At 53.4% G+C, this 12750-nt stretch overlaps 5 protein-coding genes across 5 annotated transcripts; 2 read left to right on the top strand and 3 right to left on the bottom strand.

Moving 5' to 3' along the window:
* Positions 1-1774: 1774 nt before the first annotated feature.
* On the bottom strand, positions 1775-2162 carry BO95DRAFT_440718 (uncharacterized protein). The gene has a single exon (XM_025586022.1). The coding sequence runs from the start codon at positions 2146-2148 to the stop codon at positions 1990-1992; it is 159 nt and encodes a 52-aa protein (XP_025444551.1). The 5' UTR covers positions 2149-2162; the 3' UTR covers positions 1775-1989.
* Positions 2163-2175: 13 nt separating this feature from the next.
* On the bottom strand, positions 2176-3610 carry BO95DRAFT_65222 (uncharacterized protein). The gene has a single exon (XM_025592119.1). The coding sequence runs from the start codon at positions 3309-3311 to the stop codon at positions 2538-2540; it is 774 nt and encodes a 257-aa protein (XP_025444550.1). The 5' UTR covers positions 3312-3610; the 3' UTR covers positions 2176-2537.
* A 298-nt stretch (positions 3611-3908) lies between these two features.
* Positions 3909-5354, top strand: ptpB (tyrosine protein phosphatase PTP1; the record flags this gene model as incomplete). The annotated part of the gene is made up of 3 exons (XM_025582365.1): positions 3909-4077; positions 4191-4456; positions 4524-5354. The coding sequence occupies 3 exons, from the start codon at positions 3909-3911 to the stop codon at positions 5352-5354; spliced, it is 1266 nt and encodes a 421-aa protein (XP_025444549.1).
* A 1434-nt stretch (positions 5355-6788) lies between these two features.
* On the bottom strand, positions 6789-7740 carry BO95DRAFT_408978 (VanZ family protein; the record flags this gene model as incomplete). The annotated part of the gene is made up of 2 exons (XM_025584124.1): positions 7618-7740; positions 6789-7411 (listed from the first exon to the last, which is right to left on the bottom strand). The coding sequence occupies exons 1-2, from the start codon at positions 7640-7642 to the stop codon at positions 6789-6791; spliced, it is 648 nt and encodes a 215-aa protein (XP_025444548.1). The 5' UTR covers positions 7643-7740.
* A 621-nt stretch (positions 7741-8361) lies between these two features.
* BO95DRAFT_64693 (SAGA histone acetyltransferase complex subunit SPT7) lies at positions 8362-12203 on the top strand. Its single transcript, XM_025592116.1, has 4 exons — positions 8362-9600; positions 9665-10809; positions 10862-11547; positions 11605-12203. The coding sequence occupies exons 1-4, from the start codon at positions 8523-8525 to the stop codon at positions 12194-12196; spliced, it is 3501 nt and encodes a 1166-aa protein (XP_025444547.1). The 5' UTR covers positions 8362-8522; the 3' UTR covers positions 12197-12203.
* Positions 12204-12750: the final 547 nt, after the last annotated feature.

Genomic DNA, 12750 nt, shown 5'->3' with positions numbered 1-12750 from the left:
TAGTTGCTAGCAAGCCACCCGAGCGTTGCCACGAGGGAAAGGCCGGCAGTTGCCACGAAAGCGAAGCCACTCTCTGCTGACTCTGCCACAGCGTCACTTCGCATCAATTCTGCCTGACTCACCGTATGTTCGTTGTCCGATGCTTACGAAGAAGAGGATACCTACGGAGTACCCCGTCTAATCCTCCCTTAGCAAGTTAACATAGTTAACACGCATATGGATCGTGGGTTCTGCTAATTAGCGGCCACTTCTGCGATTTGGGTTGTAGACGTTCCCGAACTAAATTTACGGGAAATGCAAGTTGCGACTTGTAACTCAACTCTGTATCTCATGCCTGTAAGTAATTTTGGAAATGGACTGCTGAGTTGGCAATCACACAAACATAAGTAGCGAAAGTAAACAGAAGGAAGGGTAACTAAGGGTAGACTAAGGGGACGGGAGGCGAGGGAAACAGCCTGGAAAAAGGCCCAGCCCAGACCAGACCTCCTCGAGACCCTGCATGACACCTGTAGCGGTAAGTTGTAACCACGGACGGAGAGGCACGCACTGCTAGCTGGCTTCCGATTCAACCCTACTACAAAATACAACATAAACAAGATGGGACCACTTTCCAATCCAATAATACTCCATTGACTCATGAGACCTTCTTCATAATAGCCAACTGTCTCTGCAATGCATTCAGATAAGGTGATCAATTAGTAGATAACTCTTCGGACTTTAAGGCATGCCTTCGTCGTTTCCACAACATTCCGCGCCTCCCCTTCTCCCCCCCCCCACCCCCCTTCGAATGCTTTCCGGCTGATCGGCAGTCGGTGACGGGTTCTAGACTTCCTGTTGCACTCTTCACTACCAACCCTCCCCCCTCCCCCACCGGGGTGGTCGTCATCCAACGTGACTGGGCTCTTGGGGAGAGGGGGCTACTATGTCGGGTTGAGTACTGTACTTGCATGCACTTTCATGTAGGGGTCTGGATCTGGAACCCGGAGAGATGGGTGGGTGGGTGTGGTGACGACTACGTGGAGCGGGTTGGAGCTTTGGGGGTTGCGCGGGTTTATCTACCGGAGTGCGTGTGGGTTCGGCCTACGCGTGCGTGCGTATGTTGTTTGTGTGTGTGTGTGTGTGTGTGTATGCTGATGTTCTTCTGGACAGACAGGGTCGGCCTAATGTCCATCTGATTTGTGTACATGTACCCATGCAGTCGATTGGAGAAGTGAGTAAGCTTGAATGCTTGGGGGGTCTTTGACAAATCCACCTAAGTTGGTGACTGCTTCAACCCTGAGTTCGTACTGAGTAGATGAGGTTTATAGGGTTTTGTGCTAGTCTATGCGGTTTGCCCTGCCTTGCCTTAGGGGAGTCAGTTGTGCAAAACTTACCAGCGGCTTTGCAGGTCTTGCTCGCATACGCGAGCGTGCCGACTGCGACATGGACAAGGCTCGATATCTACGAGGTGGGCATTTGATCGTATGCATGACTTCTCCCTGGATGACCTATCTCTTCAATCGACGATTTTCCGAGATCGAGGTTGCTGGTGCGAAGATATGAACATCGATGGTTCATGTTGCCTACAGTTGTGAGATGTTTACTTTCATTCACAGATTCGACCTGGGTGGACAAGAAAGCCGATTCAATGAAGTGGACGAGGCAGGACGAGTGCTCGCTCGACGCTGATTCGGATGATGGATGTACGCTATGCAATACACCATGAGTTGGTCTGGCACCAAGCAAGAAACCGGAGAATTACTAAATAAACAGTCTGAATTGATGGGTATCATAGGGATATAGATTGGTTGATATGAGCCTCCGCAGTCGAATTTCCAGCTCGCCGATCAGTATTTCTCCGTGGGCTTTCCTTTGAATTGATTCTGGCACTCCTCCTTGAAGTATGCCCAGAACCTTCTCGGGGTACAATCTAGGTATGTATCTTGTCAGGACCACCAATCCCCACTCAATGTGTTTCGAGACTCTACACAGATGGCAGGCAATCTGTGTCTATGTGTTGTTTGGCATACCAGGGTTTGAGAGACGGCCGGAGCCGCTAATCCGGGGCGTCTCTGGCGGAGGCACGCCGTGTTTCACACGTTCAACTTGTTCATGGACCTTCCCAACGACGCGGTGAAACGTCCGGCTGGAGAGCAGCTTTTTTGTCATAAGGAGTGACTTTGGTCAGTCTTAAGGTTTCGCAGCGGACTTCGGCCATCGTTGACAAACCTGACGAACGAGCAGCGTCTGAGAGAGAAGGGAAAGTGCATTAGCATTAGGCTGCTGTGCGATGAAGGGATGAGAGGAGTCCATTATGCCCAAAGACACACACCTCCAACGCTTGGAGCCCAAGCATCCGGAAGACCATCCTGCAGAGATCCTCAGGGAATTCAGTCGACCGTCTATCGTCTACCGGTGGAACACCATGAGCAGCACTGTCGATGACAGTGTAATCAGTGGTTGCATAAACAGGTGGCGGTTATGGCTACGACGCTGGGAACACAATTGTGGTGCTGAGAGAGAAAGAGCGGAGATTAGAGCGAGTCCGAGATGAGAGATTACCTAAGGACCCGACCGGGTGCTTGACTTGACAGGGCCAATAACAGCCACAGCCGAGACTGAGCAAGCAAACAGCAGACCGGGACCAATGAGAGACAGAAAAGTCTCCGACGCGGGATGGAACCCTTTACAAGAATGCATCTCCGATCATGAATGGAGACTGTCCCAGATGAATTAAATGAATTATTTTGACTCTCACCTCCCTCTCTCATCAAGGTCAGAGTACATAGATCCATGAAGGGAAATCTTGGATCGCCTGCCGGAGCTGATCCAGGTCTCCTGATTACATCACCGTTCTTGTCCCGAGGCCAACGAAACAATTCAAGGTCCCTGGCAGCCTGGAGTACCTTATGCATGCCCATCTCCGGATTGCCAGGACCAGCTATGAATCCCATTGTAGTGATTAGTCCAATACCGTTAGTTTTATACAAGATCGATCCTGCCGCGGTCACTGGAAAAAAAAATTCTTTCGTCTGTGTTGATATAGGTTTTGACTTGCAAGGACATCTTGACAAGCTATACTTCCTCTTCGCATTCTTGCTCTGTTTCCACATACGCTCTATTTCTCTCTTTCTTCCCGACCAAAAGTCATCGGACGGGTGGCCACGTTCTCTGGCAGTGCGGGGAGTGCAGCTTCGAAATAGAGCCGCGAGGGGAATATCCGTGAGGGCAAGGGAAGAGAGAGAGAGAAGAGAGAAAAAAAAATTGCTCCTCTGGCCTTGGCCCAGGTTCAAGCATTTCCCCCCCTTTCTCGTTGGGATATGGTGTGGCATTTTTTATCGTCAAGAGAATAAATATAGCAGAAGAATTTCACCAGCCACGATCTTTGCCACCTGAATTGAACTCATAATCTCATTCAACCCCTCCGCGACCCCTCAGAGCTATCCTTGCCGAGATTATTTTGTCCAACTACCTACCGGTACATACATACATCCAAACCTACATACTGTTGGCTGCAGTGACGCCAGTCCGATTTGGTTGAAAACAAAAACGATTAGTCCGTCGAACGAGTCAGCCTGGCTAACGTTACGATTCGTGCGCGCCTTGTCCCCGTGAGATCGAGAAATCTGGCCAAGCACATTGCCGTGTCGAGGGGCAGCTTCCACAGCTGTCCCGATCTGTCAACGCTTCAGATATCCCCCTCATCATCCCTGCTGCTGCCACACGCCGCCGCCGCCCCCAACGACTTCGAGGCCACTGTCAACCCTACCACCACCACTGCCCCAACCTCCCGTTCTCCTTCTCCCCATAGCACTGCCAGTCTCCGCAACGGTCCTCGTACACTCGCAGCCACCAGAAAGCGGGTCTCCAAAAAGGCGCGCGGCGTCCTGGGCAAGGTTCGGGCCTTCCAGAGGATCGCTGCGGCCAAGATGGCGCATCCCTCCATTAAAATCGACACGAGCGTCCAGTCTACTAAGCGCGCTCTCCCCGAGGACACCGAGGCAGGTTTGGAGATCGCATACGGCTCCGATGACGCCCCAGCTTTGGACGTTGGCGATCATGATTCCGTGCCGCCGTTCCTCTGTCAGTCGGTCGTAGGTTCGTTTGCGCCCGCTTTCTCTACCCTTTCCCCGAGCGCTTGCTGCTTGCTGTCTTTACTCTCCATCTCATGCGCTGGTTCTTCGACTAATACTTTCTTGCTGGGATCGCAGAAATTCATAACAAATTCGAAGAACTTGAATGGATGCAACGGACGCGGCTTCTGGAGGGCACACAGGCCAACGACCCCTCACATCGATGGGCGCTAGAGGCAGATCCGGAAGTTAGAGCAAGGAACCGATATATGAACGTCCAGGCATGGGCCAACTCTCGCATTCACCTGCACGTCCCGGAAGGTGAATGCGACTTCATCAACGCGTCGCCGATCGTTCTTCAAGATTCACTGTCGCAGCAGGCAAGGAGGTATATTGCGACCCAGGTAAGCGGGGCACATACGAACGGGACATTTCTGCGTGCTCTACTAATCTGTTATCATGGATAAATAGGGCCCGAAGCTTGGCCATGTGGCCCATTTCTGGCAGATGGTGTTTCATGAGAGCAAGGACGTCGGAGTAGTCGTCATGCTCACGCAGACCTTCGAGTCCGGGCGCGAGAAGTGCTCGCAGTATTTCCCCCTCAACAGCGACAGCCCTTCCATGCCTCTGCGGCAAGTCGAGTCCGATCAGTACGCAAGCGACGACGATCAGCACAGCAACGGCGAGCTCTTGGGGGAAGTCACACTTTTGGAGACCTCGTGGGATCCCGCGTCGCGGTCTGAAATCCGAAAGCTTCAGCTCACCTTCAGCGGCGAGACCAAGACCGTGTGGCACTTCTTATTTGCTGGCTGGGCCGATTACTCCAAACCCGAAGGCGAAGATCGGGATGCGCTTTTGCAGCTGATCAAGCTGTCCGACTCGAAGAGCGCGCCGGACAATCCACGCATCGTGCACTGCAGCGCCGGCGTGGGCCGCACCGGAACCTTCATCGCGCTCGACCACCTGCTGCAGGAACTCGAATCGGGCCAGCTGCTGGAGGCCGTCGGCCCGGAGGTCGACCCCGTCTTTGAGACGGTCAATCAGATGCGCGAGCAGCGGATGATGATGGTCTACAATGAGATGCAGCTGCAGTTTATATACGAGGTCCTGCGCGAGCAGACCGATCTGAAATTGGGCAAGGTTACCGGGCGCAAGTCGGACGAACGGTCCACCAAGATGGCCAAGTTGTCCAACGAGGCCAATTACCTCGCCAACTACCACGTTTCCTCCAAACCGGAGTTGGAGCCGTCCACACCGACGCGTAGCTGGTCGGGGACACCGGAGGTGTCTGATAATGAATGAGCGCCCCCCTCGCGGCCACAATAATCTTCACCTATAATCTTCTCCAGTACATATTTTTATTCTACTCTAATCCTTATATTTGTTCACTCCGTCCACCGCGACGCTTGTTGCAGTTGTCTTCGTCTCCACCTTCTGTTTTATATTTATAGTCACGATGAACATCTTATGAATAGTTCTTTGGCATCCTCTGTTATGCTCCTTGCCTCTCCATGTTGTTATCTGATGTGCTGTCCAGGCCATGTCGCCGTTCATGACCGGGAGTGGAGATATTATATCGACGGCTGTGTGACTTCGGAGTCTCCACAACTCTGGCTCTTTTCTCTCTCCCTCATCTTTCCTACATACCTATTAGAATGGTGAACCGTGATGCATGTTCGACCTTATTCTCAATCTGCCTTCTATGCTTCACTGCCAGATAGATCTACTTACCTACCTCCCTGATACTCCAATTCACGAATCTACAGGATATGGCCCGAACCCACCACACTAATCTCTTTTCTGCATGCCTCATGAATACGATACCCACAGAACCATCAAAACTGGATACCCTCCCCGTAAGTATATCTGTAAACAATAAACCAGGTTTCCCCTCGCTCAATCCAGCCGCCGAAGACAACCGAACCCGAACCCGAACCCGCAAAGAAAGAGGGAGGATGAAAAGCGCTCCAGAGAAAATCAGTACCTAATACACAAGACCCGCCTATTTGATCAAGCAGGCATTTTCTCGCCCACCATTCTCGATGCAAACCCCCCCCTCCTTAGCGGGAAAGTCTACCTCCTTCCAACGGTGGGAACAAAACTCCCGGTTCGGTTAGAAGGCCATTTAGTACAGTGCATGTTTGCCAGGATCACGGGCGAGGTAGATGAGCCGCTAGGGGGGGGGAAGCAAAGATAGATAGATAAAGCTCGATGGATGATGGTCATTATGTGCTTTGTGGCGTGGTTGTAATGTTCTTGTGCCTGTTCTTGCTCATGAGGATGAAGGCCCATGGGTGATAGTTGTATATACTATATGACAAATATGGGGTGCGGATATGGCCGCCGCGGTAGAGTGAGGGTGGGATTTTGGTTTCTGAGAGGTTCGGAGTGCTTATGATAGCTGGGTAGATGTGATGGGGCTGAGGGCGTGGAAATAGAGCACCTGGCAGAGGGGGGTTGGAGGTCGATCGTCATGTACGTCGTTTCTATGAGGGCGGGTGTGGTCTGTCTGCCTAGTACCTGGGTGAAGGTTCCAGTTGCAGGTTGCAGACCCTACTGGCACGAGGGTTGGATTTGGGTTGGGAGGAGATAGTTGGGGGAGACTGATCGATCGATTGGTAAAGTTGATGAAAGGAAGAGATATCACACAATTGTATGGTCAATCAGTTCAGCCAATCGACCACCAACCCAACCGACCCATCCCAATCAATCGATTTTCCAGCGATCAAGAAAAAATCAATCACTCCGCTTCTTCCCATCCCCGGCCTCCCCCGGCGAAGTCCCGGCGGTCCCGCCTAGCTCGTCCGGCCCATCTTCCGTGTCCCAATTGTCCACGGCGTTCTCGTCCCAGTTGTCCACCTCCTGCTCCAGGTTCAGGACGCCGGTCTCCTGCGGGCCGAGGCCGTCATGGTCGTCATCGAGGTGGTGGCCGCCGCTGCCGGCAAGCCCCAGCTCCACGTCGTCGTCGGCGCCGTCGCCGCCGCCCAGGCTGCCGAAGCGGGCCTTGCGGCGCCGGTCGAGCATGCGGCGATGGTACCAGCTGCACAGGCCGACGGCGCCCAGACTGCCGACGATGTTGGCGAGGAGGTCGAAGGGGTCGAAGGTGCGGCCGTTGGGGAGCAGGCCCTGGACGATCTCGGAGCCGATGCCCAGGATGAGGGTGCACACGACGAGGGTTAGGTGCAGGGTGCGGCGGCGCGAGGTGTCCGGGATCCAGTAGAAGACGAGCGACAGGAGGAAGAAGGTCACGACATGCAGGAATTTGTCATTGGGTTGCAGCTGGGACGGTATGCTGGACGAGTCGCTGTGGGGGAGGAGGCCGATGTAGGCGGCCAGGATGAGGAGGAAGACAAAGGCGCCTGTTTTGGGTGGGATTGATTAGCATGGTTGAGATGTATGGAGTGGAGAAGAAGATGCTGTAGTTCAAAGCTATCTCCGGATAACTTTGTGTGTGGTGGATAGAGGTAGCTTGGGAAATTCATCTTGTCTGTGTGTTTGCCCGGAATGGGAGGTGGGAGAGAGCAATCGATAAGAAGATCAAATGGGGAAGAGAGCAAATACTCACCCGCAAAAGGATAGCGGATTCGCATGATGAGGAGAAGGAGGAAATTAAGAAACAATCAGAAGTTGGTGGACAGCGGCCCAGAGCTGGCTGGGAGGAAGCACAGAGGTCGAAGGTCTGGCGATGTTGGTGATTAATAGATAACTTGAAGTTCGCTCTAACTACCGAACTGGTGATGCAGTTCCGAGAACGTCATGTGCTGGCTTGCTTGCTGTAATCTGTGACTGTGACCATACGGTAAGGTAAGATCAGGCCGTCAGGCATCCAATCCCGTTGCTTTCTAGCACTGTTACTTCTGTTACTTCTGTTACTTCTGTTACTTCTGTTACTTCTGTTACTTCTGTTACCTCTGTTACTTCCCATCCATCTTCACCTAATTGCTTGCTTGCTTGCTTCAACACTTCTTTTCTCCCAATCCAAATAGCACCACAGACAATCAATGATCCAGAACACACCCTTATACATCTACCTTACCTGTTGACATTCCCTCTTTGTGTTTGGACTCATTTATCTGTTGAGTATAACTATCACTATCCCTCCCGGGAACAGCTCGGGCTTAGTATCAGAACTGCGCGGTTGGTCTAAACCTGCGGCGGCCGCCGTTCCGCCTTTCACGGCTGCTGGAACCTCACCTCATCCCGTTCGCGCAGAGAACCTCGTAACTGTACGGCAGGCGCCCTTTGCTTTCTTCCATCAAATTTCGCTGCCCTGCCATCACTTTTGGCTCTTATTCCATCGTCCTTCGCTTCTTCGCGCTCGTTCCTGAATCTCTATGTCGTTTTCCGCCGGTCTCCCCGCCCCGTTCTTCCCTCTCCGGACTTGATATTCCCCCCCAGCCCAGCCGTGGAGAAACGAGCAGCAGCCCCCTCCCTCGCCCGCGCCCCAAGAATCGGGGTTTTGGAGCGAGCATGTCGCTCGGACACCACCACGCCTGGCTCCCCCCGGGCCATCTGCGCCCTCCCGACGACCTTCATGATGCGCGGTCGGCCAATGGCTATTCCAGATCTTTTTCCGGCGCTCGCACTCCCCAGTTGCGCGCCTCGGCCGATGCCGACGGCCTGCACGCGGGAACTTTGATATCCGATGCTGATCTGGCAGCCGACGATGACCCACGTATCGCCATGTTCCGGGACTTGTACAAGCGCAGCGAGGCGCAAATCAACGATCTCTTCGCCAACCAGAAATCTGCCGAGGAGGCCGCCCGCAGCGCGGTCGCCGATGCGGAGGAGACCCAGACTAAGAGCCAACGCGCCGACGAGTCGGCTCCGCCTCCCGCACCCGCCAAGAAACCCGCGAGGAAACTCGACGATGACGACTACGACGACTACGACGACGACGACGACGATGATGAGGCTCCAACCCCTCCTAAGCCCAAGTCACTCGGCACATCTCACGACCCGAGCGGTCTCCCGTCGCCCAGTCGGCCCTCCAGTGGCTCCGTGTCGGTCGTCATCGAAGCGCAAAAAGAAACTAAGAAAGAAACCCTGGAGGACATCCGCAAAAAGCTAGAACAAGATAAAAAGGCTACCGAGGAGGCCGCCAAACGGAGTTTCCACACCCTCTTTTACACCCTAGAAAATGATAGAGATGCCATGCTGGACCAGCAGCGACTGGAAGAGTCGGAGCGCCAAGTCGAGGCGGAGATGTCGGGCCAGGCCAACGCAGGCAACAACCCCAATTCCAACTCCAATGGGTACGGCTCGCTGAGTAGCGCCAACCTGGGCGCCTCGAGCCTGACCCTCAAGAACCTGATCGCGCGCATTGACATGAAGCGCACCATGGTGCAAGCTTCGGATGCAGAGCTGCGCAGTCTGATGAGCGAAGTTCGGAAGAACCGAAGCAAGTGGGCCAGTGAGGACAAGATCGGTCAAGAGGAGCTCTATGAGGCCGCCGAGAAGGTCCTCAGTGAACTCAAGGCCATGACAGAACACTCGACGGCGTTTTTGACCCGCGTCAACAAGCGCGATGCGCCTGACTACTACACGAGTAAGAACTCTCTGCTGTCTTGCGAACGGATCGTCGTTCTTCAGTATGCTAACCTCTATTTCAGTTATCAAGCACCCCATGGACCTTGGCACTATGACTAAGAAGCTCAAGGCTCTGCAGTATAAGTCGAAGCAGGAATTCGTTGACGATATCAACCTAATATGGTCCAATTGTTTCAAGTACAACACTAACCCCGAGCACTTCTTGCGTAAACATGCATTGTATATGAAGAAAGAAACTGAGAAGCTCGTTCCCCTTATCCCGGAGATTGTCATTAGAGACCGGGCCGAGGTGGAAGCAGAAGAGCGGAGGCTCCAGCTCGCCGAGATGGATGGCGCAGACGAGAGCGACGATGAGCCCATCATGTCGTCCCGTGGAAGGAAGGCGCCTGGCAAGTCATCGAAAAAGGGAGCTGCTCCTGTGCGGAATACCCCCAGCGGATCGGAACCTCCTGCGGGTCAAGCCTCTCAACCACCCGCGCCTGTACGGTCGGATTCAGACACCGTGATGGAAGGCACCCAGAATGGCTTTCCCACGCCACCTCCCGGGGGAACGCAAACCCCATCGGATCCTGCTGGTGTTGGCGCCGGTGTCCAAGGAAGCCAGGGTGACGCTATGGAGATTGATGGGTTAATACCTTCGAACAACAATACCCTGACTGCCTTACCAGCGTCTGGCGTGGAGTCGGAGGACCCCGAGTATAAAGTCTGGAAACAGGTCACGAAAAAGGATCGTGCTGTCATTGCCGCGGAGCGACATCGCCTGTTCAAGGGCGACAAACTCAACTCTGAGGAGCCGGCCCTGCTTAGGACCAAGGCTGGTATGAGACGGTGGCTGAGAAACCAAATGCAAATCAATGCAGAGGGCGACAAAGCCCGCGAGTCTACCGCGCAGGGTCTGGACCCTGGCGCAGCGGGTGAGACCCTAGCCGAAGGAATCGAGGTGGACGAGGATCGGGTAATTCCTGATTATTACGACGTAATGTCGGGCGTCCCTGACCTGCCTCCGCATTTGTCATGGAAGGAGGACTCCGATGGTAACATTGTGGATGCCTCTGAAGAATTCTTGCGCGTGCTGCCGTCCGGGTCGTTCACTCAACCGGACAGCAAACTTTCCCGCAAGATGGATGCGAACATGCGTCAAATGCAGGAGACACGGAAGGTCTGCTCGAAGATCGGCATTGTTAAGCAGATGCAGCTGCAATCTCAGGTAAGTAACCCTTAAGACTTTACTGAAGATCACGGGTCCTGATGCGCCGCAGATGTACCAAAACCAGTTCCAGAAGTATCAGCCTGAACCGTTTGTTGAACACGATGTTCCCGCACATGTGATGAACGACGGGGGCCCGGTCATTTCTCCGTGGGTGTGCAAAGCAGCTCTGCAGCGCTCAGTAGCGAAGATATTCTATCACACTGGTTTCGAAGAGTATCAACCGTCAGCTCTAGACGCAGTTACCGACATCGCCTCGGACTTTTTCCAAAAAATAGGAGAGACTTTGAAGTCATACATGGAAACACCGAAGCTTCCGGCGACTGAAACTCCAGAACCGAACACAGCGCCGCAATGGAAACGAGCGTATACGGAACCGGAAATGGTCCTCCATACGCTCTCCTCTGTTGGTGTCGATGTGGAAAGCCTGGAGTCATACATCAAGGACGACGTCGAACGTCTCGGGACCAAGCTTTCAACTGCCCATGACCGTCTTCGGTCGTTGCTATCCGAGCTTCTGCGACCTGCCCTTGCGGATGGCGGCGAAGATGGCTCCAGTGCCTTCCAAGACGGAAGCGAGCAGTTCATTGGCGGTGACTTCGCCGAAGATATTGATGAAGACTTCTTCGGATTCAAGGAGTTGGGGCTGGACAGAGAGTTTGGGCTGGCTACCCTCAGTGTTCCGCTTCATCTTCTGCAGAATAGGATGTACAATGCTGCCCAGGCGCAGAACACAAGGTGCGTTTTTTTTTCACTCCTCCCAGACTGAGACACTCATGCTGACATTGTCATCAGTGCTGCACAAGCTGTCACGCTCTTTCCCCCGCCTCCCGCTTACCCTCGCATCACATCTGAGACATTGTCTTCGCAAATTGGTCTGGTACAAGGGTTCCTTGGTGCCAAGTTGAAGACCAGTAACAGCGAGTCTTTAGTCGAAGATCTTGAGCTTCCCCCGAAACAACGACCTACGGCCGCCCGACCTCGTCTTCCTGCATCCGGCAAAATTCAGCCACCTGCAGCAGCTTCAGGTCTCACCACCAGCCCGCAGAAGCGACCTCTTCCCCCATCTGCTGCAAGCCAACAACCCGCCTCCAAACTCGGAATGTCGGAACCCAGTAAGAAGAAAGTCAAGAAAAACAGTGGGGCCAGCATCGGCGCTTCTGAATCTGTTGTAGAAGGAGAGGAGGCATTGCCGGGTGCGGATGGCACGAAAGCTTCAGCCACCACCGCTGTCAAGCCCAATCCCGCTGATGAGCCTTCTGTGGATGCCACTCCTGACCTTAGTGGCAAAAGGGACATGGATACCGGGCCTGATGGCGTCGGTGCGGAAAGCGTTGACAATGCTGCACCACTGACGAACGGAACGGTGGCTGTTGATGCGTCATGAAATGTTATGATGATCATGGTATAAGACCCTTCTTGAGTGGTCTCACGTTCAACCTTTTTTTCTGGGCTCGGGTGATTGGCGGGTGGGCACAAGGTCGGTTTTGGAGATTCCTGTAACTGTAGCGTTTGCCATTTTTACTTCTCGTCCCTTTCTCCCTGCCTCTTACTATTATACCTGGCATGGTGAACCCTTTTTCCCTTCGCGATTTGTCTTCTTTTTGAGTAAATTTTTGCCACCTTAACATCTGACAGCATCACCCTGACCAGCCTCTTTCCTTTTCTTTCTCTGCTTCCCCGTCCTTTTTGTGATCCTCGATTGTGCTCAGTGTGCGATAGGCGCGTGTTTTCTATTTCTTTACTCCAGAATACCGGAGTGTATGAGTGCAGCGAAGGGCAATGGAGGGATCAACAAATCTAAAAAGTGTATCCACATATCTTTCAAGGAACGAGACTTGTGCAAACCAGGATCTCTTTGGTATGAGATTTGACTCCGGGTCCTCCACCCGCCGGACATGTTTCAGGCAAACCACAGTCGATAGATCAGATCAAAATAAT

This window comes from Aspergillus brunneoviolaceus, assembly GCF_003184695.1.
Source record: "Aspergillus brunneoviolaceus CBS 621.78 unplaced genomic scaffold BO95scaffold_17, whole genome shotgun sequence".
Taxonomy (NCBI): Eukaryota; Fungi; Ascomycota; class Eurotiomycetes; order Eurotiales; family Aspergillaceae; genus Aspergillus; species Aspergillus brunneoviolaceus.
This window is presented reverse-complemented; position numbering and strand designations above follow the sequence as displayed.

What these genes read in the sequence shown, in the direction of transcription:
- BO95DRAFT_440718 (XM_025586022.1), bottom strand. Translation starts at nt 2,148, where the DNA reads ATGACAAAAAAGCTGCTCTCCAGCCGGACGTTTCACCGCGTCGTTGGG.
- BO95DRAFT_65222 (XM_025592119.1), bottom strand. Translation starts at nt 3,311, where the DNA reads ATGCCACACCATATCCCAACGAGAAAGGGGGGGAAATGCTTGAACCTG.
- BO95DRAFT_64693 (XM_025592116.1), top strand. Translation starts at nt 8,523, where the DNA reads ATGTCGCTCGGACACCACCACGCCTGGCTCCCCCCGGGCCATCTGCGC. An exon ending in TGCGCCTGACTACTACACGA is followed by an intron (nt 9,601 to 9,664) that starts GTAAGAACTCTC and finishes CCTCTATTTCAG; the next exon opens with TTATCAAGCACCCCATGGAC. An exon ending in GCCCAGGCGCAGAACACAAG is followed by an intron (nt 11,548 to 11,604) that starts GTGCGTTTTTTT and finishes CATTGTCATCAG; the next exon opens with TGCTGCACAAGCTGTCACGC.